This window comes from Lissotriton helveticus (genome assembly GCF_964261635.1).
Source record: "Lissotriton helveticus chromosome 1_1 unlocalized genomic scaffold, aLisHel1.1 SUPER_1_unloc_44, whole genome shotgun sequence".
Classification (NCBI taxonomy): domain Eukaryota; kingdom Metazoa; phylum Chordata; class Amphibia; order Caudata; family Salamandridae; genus Lissotriton; species Lissotriton helveticus.
The window spans coordinates 505,766-523,510 of NW_027611686.1; the positions used below are offsets into that span (position 1 = coordinate 505,766).

Sequence of the window (17,745 nt, forward strand, 5' to 3'; positions counted from 1 at the left end):
ATTGGGGGTTTAGTATTTTCTCGAGGGGGTTGTCGGTCAAACATTGCATCAAAGCCACAGTTAATTTCTCCTGATGAGTTAATGACTGCCCCGAAGTATGGATTGCTGCTTTCATGAATGCTGGAAAAAAGGCTGGACAATCCGAATTAGGAGCATAAAAATTAATGATGCATAACTCTCTCCCTTCCCATTCCCCATGTAAAATCACGTATTTATTTATATATGTCATTTGTAAAGTGCCTGAATCCCCCCAACCGGGGTATCTCCGCACTATGACGTCCCTGGACAACCAAGCCTGGTGTTAAAACAGTGAGGTTTTTATTTGATTTCTGATGGATAAGTAGTTGGAGGAGAGCCAAATATGGATGGGGAGCTGGTTCCAGAGGGATGGAGCAACATAAGAGAAGGATGTGCCACCCAGCCGGGTTTGTTTTATGCAAGGCACAAGAAGAAGCTCTTTGAACCCAGAGCGCAGGGTCCTGGAGGGGATGTATCGGGTCACTTTATCTGCGATGTATTTAGATCCAAGGTTGTTCAAGGCTTTATATACCATACAGCAGATCTTGAATTTAATCATTTTCTGAATTGGCAGCCAGTGCAATTTGCGGAGTAGGGGGAGTGAGGGTGTTCTGGGGAGAACATTGGTCACCAATCGGGCTGCTGTGTTCTGGACTACTTGCAGTCTGTTTAGGGAAGATTCCTTTGCAGAGATCAGCATAGCATTACAGTAGTCCAGACGGCTCGTGACCATTGCTTGGATCAAAGTTTTTCTTGTAGATAGCGGGAGTAAGGGAAAGACTCTGCGAAGCATACCTAGTGGATGGAAGCAGTCCTTGGCGGTCGAGGTGGTATGCTGCTATAAGTTTAGTTTCTGATCGATTTTACACCTAAGTTCTTTACCACAAGTTTGGGGGAGGGTGCAGGGCCCAATTCTCCTGGCCACCACTTGAGAGACCATCTTGTTACTGCTTCTCTGAAAAGCATGATTTCTGTTTTTATCACCATTCAGCTGGAGGAAGTTGTTGCTCATCCAGTCAGTGATGGTTCTCATGCCCTTCGAAAAGGTGGCCTTAATGCTGGTGTTTTTCTTATCGAATGAGAGAAGCAGTTGTGTGTCATCGGCATATGAGATTGGGACAAACCCTAAGTTTCCTATTAGGTTTGCAAGTGGTGTAACAAATATTGAATTTGGTTGGGCTCAAACAAGAGCCCTGGGGTACCCCCTTGGTGACATTACTAGTTTGTGATCTGAAAGGGCCAAGGTTAACAGTTTGCGTTCTTACAGTTAGGAAGTTTGTCATCCATTTTAATGCCATCCCCTAGATGCCTATGTCTCTAAGCCTTTCTAGCAAGATCTGGTGAGAGATGGTATTGAACGCAGCAGACAGGTCAAGCAGTATGAGAAGTACGGCATGACCTCTATCTGCTAGCATTCTGATGTTGTCTGTAACTGTCACAAGTGCCGATTCCGTACTGTGTCTGGGACAGAATTCTTTTACTATGATGGATCAAGGCTTATGGAAGACTCTAGGAAACTTGTCAGGTGTCTATTTATATGTTTCTCTAGCAATTTACTTTGTAACAGGAGTAGAGAAAGGGGTCGATAGTTAGTAACGTCATTAGGGGGGAGTTTGACATGTTTCCTGATAGGTAGGATCTGAGCTGCTTTCCATTCCTCAGGGAGCTTGCCTTTCTTTAAAGAGCTATTTAAGATGGAACAGATAGGGCCTGCGAGTTGGTTTGCTAGTAGGGCGGAGGTTTTGGCTGGGATCAGGTCTGCAGGAGAGCTAGATTTAGATGTTTTTAGTAGGATTTTAGTTTCTTCGTTCGAAAGCAGCGGAAATTCCTCTAATCTATGCAGGCTGTGCAAGGTAGAGGGAAGCTTGTGAATATCGCTTAATTGAGTGCCTTTGACTCCTGTGATCTTATTGTAGATATTGTCAATTTTGGAGTTGAAGTGGCTTGCAATGTTGTTGCAAAGAGTCTGGGAGGGTTCCTCTTCGGTATTACATGCTTTCAGGTTGAGGACCTGGAATAGTGCTTTGGAGGAGGTATCTGCCTGATCAAGTAGGTTATCTATATGCATTTTTCTTGCTTTTTTTAAGTTGCTGTGGTATTTAGAAAGGGCATATTTAAACCTTTCCCTGTCGTGGTGATAGTCTGTGTGCCGCCAATGTTGTTCTAATTTCTTGCACTGGCTTTTTTCGGTCCTAAGGTTGGTAGTGTACCAAGGTGTCTGTGGTCATTTAGGGGTCACCCACTGTGATTTCAAGGGTATCAGCATATTTATTGTGGATACTATATTTTCCTGGAAGTTTCTGAGGCCAGATTCAACATTGTCTAAGTCGGTGTACTGTGGTGGAACCAAAGTGTCTTGGGATAGAGTGGGGGTCAGTTTATGCCACTGTATTTTTCTTTAGGATATGACACCTCCGAATATTCTGCTCTTTAAGTCCAGTAATGCAGAATTCAATTTTAAAGTGGTCTGACCATGTAAGAGGGTAAGTTGTTCCACAGAGGATGTTAGGCGAGTTTGTGAGGACTAGATCTAGTGTGTGCCCTGCTGTGTGAGTTAGTTCATTGTTAATTTTGATCAGTTCAAGAGTCTCAAGCTCTGTCAGGAGAGAGGAAGAGTCAGGATCGTTGGGGTTTTCGCTATGTATATTTAGGTCTCCGAGGAGCAAGAAGTTTTTAGCTGTGATGACATATGGGGAGATTAGGTCCATGAGCTTGGTGACTGAATCGAGGAATGGTCCCGGAGGACGGTATACAAGGGCACCTTTCCAACTAAGTTGCCCACGTATATCGATTTTAAAACCAAGAATTTCTATATTGTCACTGCTTAGTTGATGTACGATAGTGACTTTTATTGGATCTTTATAGATGATCGCTACCCCACCCCCTGTTTTTAGTGGTCTATCGAGTTACTGGATGTGATAGCCATCGGGTAGGGCTTAAGTTATTGCTGGATTTGAAGTGGGCTTAATCCAGGTTTCCGTCAGAAACCTGATGTCGGGGAGGAAAGAGGAAAGCTTGTCCCATATATTAATGGTGTGCTCTGGAAGTGATCTGACATTTGCTAGGAAGCAATCCCAGCTGCCAGTTTTCTTGGTAGCATGGGCTAGACATTGTTGTTTAATGTTGGGCTTATGCAAAGTGCCATTTACAGTATGAATATTTGTGGTGTTGCTTTTACGTTGTGATGGTAGCCTACTCTGGTAGCCACATTTTACGCAAGAGAAAAGGCGTTCATCTACAATTGAGGGGGAGCAGTGGCGAATTACTTGCAAATTGTGCCAGTGTCGATTGTCCCTGATTTTTAGTAGGTCTCGGCTAGTATAGGTAAGGTGTTTGACCGGGCTGGTTACCTGGTCTCTTGCAGGACTGGCAGGGATTCTGGCTCCTGGCGACGTCCAGGCACCAACGGGCAAAGACGGGCTTGCCTTTGGCGTGCTAGAGGCACGTCCGCTGTGTGCCGGTCTACCCTTGTGCTTTATACAGAAGGCAGCTAGACTGCTGACCTAGGGCTGTGAACCACACATCACTTCCAATGCAAAATCTGGGTCACCGAATGACTTGTGTCCTCCAAGAATCATGGCTCTCCTAGCGACGAGCTGTGCTCCTGCAATCTGTGATATCTTTAACAGCTCTATAACAACTGGTATCATTCTCCATGCATGGAAAGAGGCGCATGTTCGCCCTATATTAAAGAAGCCCACAGCTGACCCTTCAATCCTTAGCAATTACTGGCCTATTTCCCGGTTTCCACTCTTGGGAAAACTGCTGGAAGGCATCATTAACAGACAGCTAAGGGCCAGATGTAGGAGCCCTAATACTGGTCGGAAACGGCCGATTTCGGCCGTTTCCGACCGGTATTAGGGTTTTCTAATGTGGGAGCATGCTTTACAGAATCGGTATTTTACAGAATCTGTATTTACAGATTCGGTAAAATTACCGAATCGATAAATACAGACTCAGTAAAAATACCGATTCTGTAAAAGCACATGTAGGTAGCACATCTTTGAGTGCCGCAGGCCTTTCAGATTCGGTATTTTACCACCCAATCCAATTGGGTGGTAAAATACCGAATCCAGGTGTGCATGCACACCTAGCCATGTGACAGACAGACATGCCCTAAGGGCATGTCTGTGTGCCACATGGCTCACGTGCCCGTCTTTGGGGTACTAGAGGGTGTCAAAATGACACCCCCAGCACCCTTGCTAAAATCGGAATTTACCGATTCTGTAATTACAGAATCGGTATTTCCCATTGATTACTATGGGCTTCAAAGCCCATAGGAATCAATGGGCAATACCGATTCGGTATTTACAGAATCGGTAAATACCGAATCTTAACGATTCGGTATTTACAGATTCTGAAATACCTACATCTCCCCCCTTCATATTTACCACTTCTTAAATACCGAATCGGTAAAATTCGGTATTTAAGAAGTGGTAAATAAGAATTACCTACATCGAGCCCCCAGTTCCTATTTGGAACTAAATGAAATCCTTTACCCATCCCAATCGGGTTTTCGACTGGGTTTCAGCACGGAAACCGCCATATTGGCAGTGACCGATTCGCTCAGACAGACAATAGATTCGGGGGGGGCTCGTCGATACTGATTCACCTAGATCTCTCCGCCGCTTTTGATACCATCTCTCATATAAAGCTAGCGGAGAGATTATCTGACTGGTGTCGGGGGGACAGCCCTGAAGTGGTTACAGCATTTTCTGTCTGAGAGAACTCAAACTGTCAGTCTAGTCCCCTATATCTCAGCTAAAATGTCTCTGGAGAAAGGTGTCCCGCAGGGCTCCTGTCTGAGCCCCACCCTTTTTAATATATACATGGCCCCCCAGGCGAGGATAGTGGAGCAGTTGGGCTTCGAGATCATCTCATACGCAGATGACACGCAGCTTATGTTCACCATCGGAAAAAATCCTGAGCAAGAAAAAAATCAGTTTTGCCATTGGTATGAAAGCGATCTGACTGGATGACTGAAAACAGCCTTCAATTGATTCCAGGAAAAACAGAGATCATGCTGATGGGGAAAGCCCTGGACATCTGGTCAGATGAATGGTGGCCCATCCAACTTGGCTCAGCTCCTACCCCCAAACTGTCAGTGAAAAACTTGGGTATAAAAGTAGATCGACAGCTATCCATGAAGGACCACATTGCGGCCACGACCAGCGCATGCTATTATAGCATACGGCTTTTGCGAAAAATTCTTCCATTCATGACTATCCTTCATCGAAGGACATTAGTGCAGGCGATGCTAACCAGCCGCCTGGACTACGGTAATGCTCTGCTGGCAGAAGTAGGGGAAACACACCTGGCCAAACTGCAAGTGGTTCAAAACAAAGCAGCTAGAATGATCCTAAACCGCCCTGCTGGCACCCCTTTGATTCCGTTGCTCAGAGAATTACACTTGTTATCGGTGAAAAAAAGAACTGTCTTCAAAATCTGCTGCCTAACCTTCAATGCCTTGAATGACAGAGGTCCTCTTTACTTACAAAGAAACCTCCTCAAATACTGCCCCTCTAGGAGACTTCGATCCAGTTCGCGGGGCCTTCTTCAGGTGCCCCAAATTCGCCTTACTCAGACTGGCGGCAAAGCCTTCTCATTTCTTGCTCCAAGATATTGGAACCAGCTCCCCCAAACACTATGGGAAATCCCTAGTTACGGTGTCTATAGAAAACAATTGAAAGCCTTTTTGTTTTAACCCACTCTCCATCTTCTCTGTGCTCCCTTCGCAGAATCCTATTCTTCTAGACAGCGCCGAGATGCCCCGGGGTGAGTTGAGTGCTCTATAAATCAATTAACATAACATAACAATGCACTTTCCTGTAGGCACTGTGGGAGTAGGCATTACCCAGAAGTGTCCACCTCCAGGCAAGTGGGAGTGCTGGAAAATGTAGGTCCATATTCGTTAATTACAAGAAATTAATTACATTTTCAGCTTTATTCAATCACAAAACATTCTTTTATTTTAAAAGAGTAATTTAAGTAGAGTAAGAACACCACAATATTGACTTGTCACCATGTACAGATTTAATGTTTTTCTGCATGTATCTATAATCATTAATAACAAAAAGTGGAGGTTATTTATCTCCTTCTTCAGATGATTAGATAATTAAAGGAGTCTAATGGTCATTTTAATTCAGCAATCATGAGATCAATGAGAGCAAATCTATATACAACTCTACTCCATTAGCAATGACATTTACTGTATTCATCCATTTCAGAGCAAGTGGTGGTCTTAATTCTCCGTTGACCATCAGTAACAAAGTAAACCTCTCAGTCTTTCAGTGTCCAAGTGTCAGCATCCATGTCTTGCTTACAGTCCCCTCCTGAACACGACATCAAAACCAGTAATTGACACAGGGAGAGGAGCATCTTGGAACCTGCAGCTTTGAAATCTGAAAATACACAAGAGAAGTATGTTAGATCACTTTGCTTAGAAAGAAACTTGAACGATCATCTTAAATTTGGGTTTAAAAACAGAACTAGGCCAGGTTAGAAAAGATTAAGGCTCTGACTTAAAGTTTGACGGAGAGGTAGTAAATGTTGGCGTAGTAGAGTGCTAATGATTATAATGCAGTTGTCATACTTTACATCCACTAAGGTCCCTGTCTGCAAAAATGTAAATAAGGGCTACATATGGAGTGACGTGTAATAGTGACATTTCTACTTTTCCACATCAGCATCTTTAAGATTCTCAACATGCCTTGAGGGCAGCTTCAGTACACCTGGTACAACACAGGGTTAAACGACAAAGTTCAAGCCGCTGAAACTGCAGGGCAGAGACGAACAAAGGCGGAGCATAAATTAGGTGGGGATGGGCGAGGCCACACACCAATGCCAGAGAATGCCAGATAATCGACACTAGAAAGAGGAAGATGCCACCTTGTGTGGTGTGTGGCACTGATAGTCAATCAATCAAGGTTGGTAAAGTGCACCTACTCACCCAGAGGGTCTCAAGGTGCCGGTAGATGGTGCTTCGCATCTCCTCGGCCCTCAACCTGAGCCACCAACAGACCCTGCAGCAACAAGGCAGGGACAACACCAGAAAACCAAAGGCAGCCAGGGAGCAGCAGACGATAGCTCCAGGATAGGTCTAGGGTAGGTGTGCAGTCCCAATAACCCGTGTGGGAAAAAGCGGCGTGCATTGGAAGCGCCAGCAGCCTTAAGCAGCGGTCAGCTCTGGGAAAGTTAAGCAAATTTCCACCTATGGACCCTGTACAGCTTTCCACTGCTTTTCCATTAACCACATTGAAACTATCCACCTCACAGTCCCAGGCTGGGCATTAGGCAACTTTCTGCAAATAACTCACTTAAGGAATCCATTATTTCCCACTCCCACTGCTTGTGAATGATTTGGGCTTTCCAGTGTTACATCCAACATTCGCTCACCTTAAGTCCTTGTTTACATTTCCGTGTGAGGATTGCAGCTGGAGGCTGGCTCACTCCTTAACCTCTGGCAGGTGCCACCAAGACAGGTAGATGGAGGTGCATGGTAGCTTTTTTTGCATGTACATTGCAATCTTCATATTTTTTACTTGGTGCATCATGGGTGCTTTGGGGTTGCTCCGTGACTGCAGGGGGTAAATTACCCATAAGTACCCATAAGTACCAGCACGGTTCGTGAAATAATATTGTACGCCTGCATTGATGTTCATGCATACATTGGTATGGACATCTGTGAATACCCTACTGCCACCTGGGGCTGTCCTGGCAGCCCTACTACAAACACAGAAGCTGTGCAATAGCCAAACTCCAAACCTCCAGCGGATCGCGGGTGTCTTTGGAGCTCTACTCCCAGCCTTCTCCTCTTCCTGAGCTGGGACCAGTTCTACCCTTGCCCCACATGACCCACACTCCCCACACTGAAGTATGTTCAGCAGCACACCTCCTCGTCTTACCTTAGAGTCCTGCATTGAGTAGCAGTACCGCTGCCAGCGGATCGCGGGTGGCTGTGGAGCTCTATTTATTTATTTTATTTATTTTATATGCTTCTATAGCGCATGAATAAACCCCCGAAGGGGTATCTCCGCGCTTTGCCTTTCAGAGGGAAACAAGGACTGTGCCAAGTCATTAGGAAAAAGTTGCTGGAAGAAGGGAGGGGGTTTAAGTACTGTTAAAGAGATATGTTTTAAGGGATTTGCGGAAGGATAAGTGATTGGTTATTTGTTTTAATGTGAGGGGGAGGGAGTTCCACAGAGCTGGTCCAGCATATGCCAGAGCACGTCCTCCTTGTCGGCATTTCTTTATTTTGGGGACCTGTAATAGTTGCAAATTACTAGAGCGCAGAGAGCGGCTTGGGGCATAGGGTAGAAAGGCTTTGGTAAGGTATTTTGGGCCGTTCCCTGACAGACATTTGTGAATTATGCACAGCGTTTTGAACTGGGTACGTTGCCGCACAGGCAGCCAGTGAAGTTCCGCCAGAAGTGGGCAGGAGGGGGTCCTAGATGGCATATTGAGGACTAGCCTCGCTGCCGTGTTTTGGACTACTTGCAGTTTCTTTAACTGGCCTTCATTGGTGGATAAGAGAAGGCCATTGCAGTAGTCCAATCTACTAATAACTAGCGCCTGAACTAGAGTTTTTCTGTGGTTGTCACTGAGGTAGGGGAACACTCTTCGCAGCAGTCCAATGGCCCTAAAGCACGTGCCGGCAACCTGGTTGACGTGGTCTTTAAATGTCAGGGTTTGATCGAATAATACTCCCAGGTTTTTCACAGTCTGTTTTGGGATGGGCACTGGACCTAGTTCTGAAGGCCACCACTCATTAGACCATTCTGATGCTGCCGCCCCAAACAGTAGCACCTCAGTTTTAGCCACATTGCATTGAAGGCAGTTCTCAGTCATCCACCTTGAGACTGCCCTCATGCCATCAGCGAAGGATTTTTTCAGGGCGGGTGTTAGAGTTTTGAAGGGAAATAGAAGTTGGGTGTCGTCGGCGTAGGACACCGGGGTGAACCCAAAGGACCTCACTATGTCAGCCAGGGGGGCCACATACACATTAAACAGTGTGGGGCTTAGGCATGAGCCCTGTGGCACTCCCCTGGTGAGCTCCCTAGAGGTGGATTTATGGGAGCCCATCCTGACTTCCTGAGAGCGGCCGGTGAGAAAACTCTCCATCCAGGACAGAGCTGTTCCTCCCAGCCCCACGTCCCCCAGACGGCCGAGAAGCACTTCGTGAGACACCGTATCGAAGGCAGCGGATAGGTCCAGCAGCACCAGAATCATAGACCCCCCGCCGTCTAGTGACATCCTGATGTTGTTGGTCACTGCTAGTAGGGCTGATTCGGTGCTGTGGTTTGGCCTGAACCCAGATTGTGAAGGGTCCAGGCCTTCCGTTGCCTCGATGAAATTGGATACATGGGTGTTCACGTGCTTCTCTGTCATCTTACCGATGTAGGGAAGGAGGGAGATGGGCCGGAGGTTAGAGAGATCTGTCCAGGGGGAGGCCGTTTTTTTCCTAATTGGGTTCACCACCGCAATCTTCCATTCCCTTGGGACCTGTCCTTCTGCTAATGAGATATTCACGACAGCTTGAATAGAGGGTCCAAGGAGGGTGATCAGAGGGGCTACCATTTTGGCGGGGAGGTGGTCATTGGGGGAGCCTGATTTTATATGGTTAATAAGCAATGGAAGGTCTTGGTCTCTGACTGGTGGAAAGGTGAGTAAAGAGTTCTCATTTTGTGAGGAAGATTTTTTATAGTGGAGAGTGGTGGAGCCAACATCCCTGGACGCCACTATTTTGTTGTATATGAGGGTGATTTTTTCCTCAAAGTACGTGGATATCTCATCGCACAATTCTTGTGAGGCGTCTTCGGGGCTCTCGCTTGCTATAGGTTTCACAAAGCTCTGTAGGATTTTAAACAGTTCACGTGAGCAATTACCTGCCTGTGCCAGTTGTAGAGAGATGTTATTTTTCCTTGCTTTTTGATGTTTTTATAATAGCATGATTGAGCTTCTAGAAAAATTTCCTTTTGCTCTACATTTTTTGATGATCTCCAGGCTTTTTCTAAGCGCCTGCATTTCTGTTTTTCCATCCTGAGGTCAGGAGTGTACCATTTTTCCTGCTCTACTCCCAGCCTCTCCTCTTCCTGAGCTGGGTCCAGTGCTACCCATGTCCCACATGGCCCACGCTGAAGTATGTTCAGCAGCACACGGTGAGCCGGTCTCAACTCCTCGCCTTACCTTAGAGTCCTGCATTGAGTAGCAGTACCGCTGCCAGCGGGAGCAGGCTGGCACGGATCCTCACATAGTTGGCGGTGTTGCACAAGTCGGTGCTGCAGCAGTAAACATAACTGTAGTAATCACCACTCCATCCGCTGCCTTCTCTACACAGGGCTGAGCAGCTTCTGTATGAGGTGTCATCTTGTAATCCTAAGGAAAAACAGGAAAGAATTGTCCAAAGCTATCAACCTCAAAGTAGTCTTGGTAAACTGAGATTCAGGTTGAGATCAAATTCCTGGCCAGTGTCCAGTTTACAGACTGGCCAGTGTCCAGTTTACAGACTGGCCAGGGCATCTTCAGAACCACAAGAAGCAGCACATAGCTACTCGCATAGCACGTGCCAACTAGTCACCTGTGTGCATACACATACATGCTTAGCACATATTTAGCGTAATATAGCACAGACACTCGCAAACTTGCAGACTTGCAACAGACACACACAAATCATCCCTGTGCCAACAGCCTTCCACATGCACTCACACATGTATGCAGTTACAAAAGCATTGGCAAAGCTAATAGGTCATGCCTATCAGTGCTATTAGCAATGTTTTGTAGCCCTGCTGTACAGCAGTGTGGATGCTTAGCAGTGCTGCTAAAATTAATTTAGGAAACCACTATCACCAAGGCAGGGCTAATGCTCTTTTTAAAGGATTAGTCCTAGATGCATCATAGCCTTTTTAGGATAGAGCATGCGCTAGCACACAGGTCTCACTTGCGAGACACTCTTGTATCCAACAAGGACTTGGATCCCACCCGTTGCTTACCATTTGTTGGCTTGCGTGGCACTCTTCTTTACAGCCACGCAATTCATCAAGGCAGTCCTAACATCATTTATTTTCCTCTCCTTGGAGCAGGGATCAAGCACTTGTTGATTCAACTTAATCAGTGGCCGTCCGCTACTCCGAATGTGATTGAGGTACAATTGTGTTATTTTTAACTTCCAGTGCCATGCTAACAGGAGGTTTGTGACTAGCAAAAATGTGCCCAGCAGGACAAACAAAATTGTAAAGATTTATTTTCGATAGTTAACTTTATTTTATTTTGCCAAGTCGTCTTTTGTCACTTTTCACTCATGTTTTCCTTTTGTTTTGCTTGTCGGCGCTATTCTCAAAAAATGAGGATTGTCTTATTTCAAAGCGACATTGTTTCTTTTTCATGTGTAATTTGTGAAAGGATGCTTTAACACATAATTGTGAAGTACACCGCAATCCACCCCACTCCAATCCGCCCACTCCAATCCACGTCAATCTAATCTACCCCAGTCACAATCCAATCCAAACCACTCACCCAAATCTAATCCACTCCAATTCACCGCACTCCAATCCTTCCAGCCACCCAACTCCAGTCTGCCCCACTACAATCTGCCATACTCTAGTGCAACCCATTCCAACCTGCTACACCCCACTTCAATCCAATCAATACAAACCTGCCCCAGTCCAATACGAAACAATCTGCTCCATTCTAATCTGCCCCACTCCAATCCAAAATAATATGCCCCATTCCAATGTGCTCCTTTCCAATCTGCCCCATCCCAAACTGCCCCATCCCAAACTGCTCCATCCCAAACTGCTCCATCCCAAACTGCCCCACTCCAATCCGCCCAATCCAATCCAAAACAGTGGGCCACACTCCAATCCATCTAGCTCCAAATCAAACAATCTGCTCCACCGCAATCCAACCAATGGTGTTGGGCAGAGTAGAGTAGGGCAGATCGGAACAGGGGAGATTGCTTTGGATTGGTGTGGGGCAGATTGTTTTGGATAGTAAAGGTGTGGATTGTAGTGTGTTGAGGTGGACTGGACTACAGTGGGGTAGATTGTTTTGGGCTGGGTTGGGGTGGATTGCATTGGTGTTTGGTTGATTGAATTAAAGTGGGGTGAATTGGATTGGGCTGGATTAGGGTGGATTCGATGGTGTTGGGGTGAGGTGGATTGGATTGCAGTGGGGTGCTTTGGAGTGGGAGAGATTAGAGTGGAGTGGATTTCAGTGAGGTGGATTGGAGTGGGACAGTTTGCTTTCGATTGGTGTGGGACAGATTAGAGTGTGGCAGATTGTTTTGGATTGGTGTGGGATGGATTGGAGTGCAGCAGATTGTTTTGGATTGGAATGAAGATTGGAATGGGATGGATTGGAGTGGGGCTATTTGATTTGAATTGTAGTGGGGTGGATTAGAGTGGGCAGATTATTTTAGACTGGGGTGGGTCAGATTGTCGTGGGGGGACTAGAGTCCCTTGACCCCTTCCAATCTGGCTTCAGGGGAGGATGCAGTACGGAAACCGCCATGCTCCACATTGTAGACGACATCCACCACTCACTCGACAATAACAAAACTAGCCTTCTGAGCCTCCTAGATCTATCCTCAGCGTTTGATACTGTTAATCACTCTGCAAACCTTAATATTCTTAGAGATAGATTTGGCCTAAATGGTATGACACACAAATGGTTTGTCTCTTACCTTCAACACCGCACACAACATATCAAAGTCCAGAACAGCCTATCTAAGCCTACCCCCATCTCCTTAGGAGTTCCCCAAGGTTCTATCCTCTCTCCCTCTCTCTTTAACCTCTTCATGGAACCCCTAACACTCATTCCCAAACAAGCCAGGATCAACTACCATCTCTATGCCGACGACACCCAACTCTACTATAAGATTAAAACTCATGCTGACATCATTCACCTCAACAACACCCCCCCTCATCAAGATTCAAATCTGGTTCCACATGAACCACCTCAAACTTAGCCCCCAAAAAACCTAAATAATACTTTTTTCCCCAAAAAACAATCAGCTCCCCATTCAGAACTGGATCACAGACCTTAATGCTCTCAACTGCTCCTTATCCCTGTCCGACTCAGTCAAATCACTAGGGATCTCCCTTGACAACCTCCTCACCCTCAAGGTCCACATCAATTCTGCCAAAGGGGCTCTCTTCACTCTCCGCCACCTAAAGAAAAAAAATCAAGCCCTTCATCCCAAGAGATGACTTCAAACTCGCTGTCCAATCCCTTGTACTCTCTCGAATTGACTACGGCAATGCCATTCTTACTGGAATTCCCAAGATCCACCTAGCACCTCTAAAATCTGTTCTCTACCTTGCAGCGAGGCTTATCACAGACTGCAAACGATTCGACCACATTTCCCCTGCCCTCAAAACCCTTAAATGGCTCCCCATTGAACGTAGGTCCACTTACAAAACGGCCTGCATTACACACAAAACTCTCCATCATAACACACCATCCTACCTCACTAACAACCTTCGTAAAGCCGGCTGCTCCCGATCTCTGAGAAGCACAAACTCCTTCCTTCTTATCCCCCCCCCTTATGAAAAAGAAATCCACTCAGTCTCGATCCTTTTCCGGCAATGCTCCCTGCATTTGGAATGCGCTGCCTACTAAACTTCGATGCAATCCTTCCTATTCCATCTTCAAAATAGAACTCAAACTACATCTCCTCAATAAATACTGGGGACCCTAATCCCTATCTGCTCCCCTACACTGGCTCCCCGCCACCTGCCCTACCCCCCTTCCTCATCACCTCCCCCCTCCCTGTCCACCACCCTCGCATTCCCTCACACCCCCGTCCGTCGTCTACCCTCAGCCCTCATCATCCCTCTCCAACCCCCTCCAATGTATTGACCTACCCTCCCTTTCCTTATCAAATCCTCCCTTTCCTTACTGCCCTATCTTCCCAGCGCTCTTCTTAATTTTTTGTGCCTATGCAATTATAATTACCACTTACTCGACAGTATGGTGTTTGTCTTCCCATATTCATCCTCCTGAAGTCCCCCATATGTTGACTTATATGTTGTGTATATACGATACTGCTATGTTTTTGGGTCCCTGTGTTTCTACCTTCTGGCTCACAATATGTAAAGCGCTACGATGCCCCCGGGTCCAGCCAGCGCTACATAAAACCTCTAAAATAAAAAAAAAAAAAAATAGAGTGGGGAAGACTATTTTGGATTAGAGTGGGCAGATTCGCGAGGGGCAGAGTGTTTTGGGGCAGGTTGTTTGGATTTGAGTGGGGCAGATTAGAGTGGGGCAGATTAGAGTGGGGCAGATTGGAGGTTTGTTGTGGGCAGATTGGAGTGGAGCAGATTTGAATGGGGCAGATTGGATTAAGGCAGATTGCAAAGGGGCAGATTGTTTTGGATTGGAGTGGGGAAGCTTTTTTGGGATTGAGTGGGGCAGGTTGTTTTGGATTGGATTGGATAGGGGAGATTGGAGCAGGGCAGAGTGTTTTGAATTGGAGTGGTTCAGATTGGGGTGGAGCCACTGCTCCACTCCAATCCAAAACAAGGTGCCCCACTCCAATACAAAACAATCTGCCCCACTCCATTCTGCCCCATTCAAATCCAACACATTCCAATCCAGTCCTCCTCACCCCAATCAACCTTACCTCACTCCAATCCAATACACCCACACCAATCCAATCCACCATAATCCAGCAAAATCTGATCTATCCTACTCCAATCGACCCCACCCCACTTGAATCTACCCCACCTCAGTCCAAACCACCTCAATCTAATCCACCCCAATCCAATCTGCCCAATCCAAATGCACCCACTGCAATCAATCTACTCTACTCCAATCCAATTTGCTCCACTCCAATCTGACTCACTCTGCCCCATTCCAATTTGCCCTGTTTCAATTTGCCCCTTTCCAATCTGCCCCTCTCCAACCTACCCCACCCCAATCCTTGACACTCCAACAGACCCCACTCTAATCCACTCCACTTCAATCTGCCCACTCTAATCCAAAACGATCTACCCATACTAATCCACCACACTCAAATCCAAACCAATCTGCCCCACTACAATCCACCCCACTCCAATCTAATTCACCCCATCTAGTCCATCCCACCCTAGCCCATCCCACTCTTCTTAATCCAGCCCACTCTACCCCACTCCAATCCACCACCCCCTCCAGTTCAGGCCACCCCTGAGCAAATTAGTTAATCTCTCTATGGATAAAAAGAAAAGAAACACATAAAGAAATCAGTTGCGCCCATGTCCATATCTTACTGAAAATAAATTTGGAAGCAGATAACATCTGTTGTCCCAAGAAAAATAGATAACATCTGTTGTCCCACTATCCATTCTTCTCAAAGGAGAAAATATATTTCTTGAAGTGTGTGTGGTACAGTAAAACATTACTACAAATGGCAAGAGTTTTAAGAGGGGCAACACAGAAGACTACAAAATTAAAGTAGTGCCTCAATCACAGCACAATGAGTGGAAGGACAGCAGTCAAACTGAAGCAATCAGTACTTGGTCGATGCTCCAGCAGAAAGAAGAGGAAGTGAAGCCAGCGCCCACTGGCCAATTAGAAGGCAGCAAATAAGAGTGACAATGAAGCCAATTAATGTTAAGCACTGAGTGGACTGCAAGCCCTTTATTGTATTCAACATCTCTCACAAGACAGAGCACATGCAGTGCAATACAATACCCATCACAGCATCACAGGGATAGAGGACTGATGGGGTCAGCAGAGCTTCATGGCTATGATTGCTTTCAAATAAAGCAATTTTTATGCAGCCTATTTTTCTTAAAGAAAAAATGAGGCATGTTCCTTAAAAGACATGGAACGTTTCACTGTTATATTTTAGGAGTAGGCAGGGGTCCATGGGTCCATTGTGTGCTCTTAAAAATATATTTTTAAACATTCTCAAATGGTCAGGGGTCCTATGGGGCCCCTTCCCATTCATGACATTTTGAATTGGTCATATAATATTAATGTTTTGCAACTGTAATTAGGTTGCAAAATATTAATACATAGCACTGCGTTTGGGTATTTGGAAGAAACATCCTAAACACAACCCTACAAATACTGAACTGCAAACTGGGTTTGCAATTCTGTAGAATCTCAGTTTGGTGTTGCAGTCCCAACTGCCCCGATTCTGAGATTCAGACTGTTTACAACCTCAAATATGGTTTGTGCATCTTGCCCAAAATAGTTTATTAGAGGTTGCAAACCCTCACATTTACTAAATCTGAGTGTGTGCAAACTATAAAACATTTTGTAAATAAGGCTGTGTTCATTGAGCAGTTTAGACATTAAAGAAACAGACAACATTTAAGGCCACTGGCATGTCCAGATCAGAACTCAGCTGATACCTGGGGATACAGATGTTCTCAGAGGAACACTTGGACGATCAGATAAATTGGACCCATACATGGAAATACCAATGTGAGTTACCGACCTAGGATCATGCGGGTGATTGAATGAATAAATATGGGGTTCTGGCTATTGTGATGCTCATGTGTGGCCCCTGTTTTGTGCCGGGAATCTTACTGCTCACACCTTTGAATACATTCAGGGTGCAGCTATCCAGATGCGGATAAGGTTGGCAGAGATACCAGTGTATCATTCAGTTTGGTAATCCCATGAACTCATGAATGCCCACCTGGGAATCCTCAGAGCAGAAGAGATTTGAAATACACAAGATGGGCATGGCTATGGCTCTCACCTCGGGCAGCCTCAACAGGACCCAAGTTTGATGATATGACTGAGGCTAAAGTGGCTTCCTGAAATTCATGTTTGTAGAAGGCATGCGCTCAGTTAGGAACCTGTGAAATCCTGGCTGAAATGTGCTGGTAGGAAGGAAACGCTGTTGAGATACAGCCTGTTCCTGACCTTTATTGAAAGGGTGCACTCCAGTGTCATCAGATTCACAGTCTTGGTGTCCTTACGGTCACATGTGCCGTGGTAGGGTTGGGTGCTTTTAGCCACATCAGACGTTCACGTGGATAGTGGGGATTCTACTGGGGGACCTGGTATACTATTGCTTATGGTAATGTTTCTACCACTTCCTGGTAGAGCACATGCTATCACTCCCTCTGCATCTAAACCTACAGCCGCTGCTACAACTGTGTACAGCAAAACACACAAGATGATGGACTGTTCCCATGAGGCACAGGGTCAAGACTGATTTGCATATGGCCATGTCTGAACTGGGGTGGCTTGGTGAGCAAAATAACGATGGATTAAACCCAGATCTGTCACTGGGGGTGAAGTTTTGCCATTGTGCAACATTCTGTCCATCATCTTGTGTGTTTTGCTGTTCACTCTATGTGGGAAGGGTATGTCCAGACTTGGGTCCCTTGCTCACTAGGCCACTGGAGTCAAGCTATCCTGACTGATGAAGGCGGATAGCCAGAAACCGGTCCTAGGATGCTTGATTCCGGTCCAGGGAAGACAGGACTTGGCAGTTCGGGCTGGACTGTTCCCATGAGGCACAGGGTCAAGACTGATTTGCATATGGCCATGTCTGAACTGGGGTGGCTTGGTGAGCAAAATAACGATGGATTAAACCCAGATCTGTGACTCGGGTGAATGTTTTGCCATTGTGCAACATTCTGTCCATAATCTTGTGTGTTTTGGTGTACAACTGTGTATGCACGACTGGAATTTATTTATTTATATGATTTTTAGAGTGGCCGAATCACCCCCATCGGGGTATCTCCGCACTGTGACTACTCGTGACCAACCCAGGAAGATGATTCA

The 17,745-nt window shown here is 45.9% G+C and overlaps 2 protein-coding genes across 3 annotated transcripts in view; one reads left to right on the plus strand and one right to left on the minus strand.

The window, feature by feature from the left end:
• The window catches only part of LOC144806088 (uncharacterized), an 851,437-nt gene that overhangs the window by 461,024 nt on the left and 372,668 nt on the right, over positions 1–17,745 (plus strand). The gene's annotated exons all lie outside the window — the stretch shown is intronic.
• LOC144806089 (uncharacterized) overlaps positions 6,249–17,745 on the minus strand; it is an 83,922-nt gene continuing 72,425 nt past the window's right edge. Inside the window, exons 4-5 of the mRNA XM_078672527.1 lie at positions 10,204–10,392; positions 6,249–6,419 (exon numbers count right to left, since the gene is read on the minus strand). Of these exons, the coding sequence (XP_078528653.1) occupies positions 10,205–10,392 (188 nt within the window). The 3' untranslated portion in view covers positions 6,249–6,419; position 10,204. The remainder of the gene's footprint in view (positions 6,420–10,203; positions 10,393–17,745) is intronic.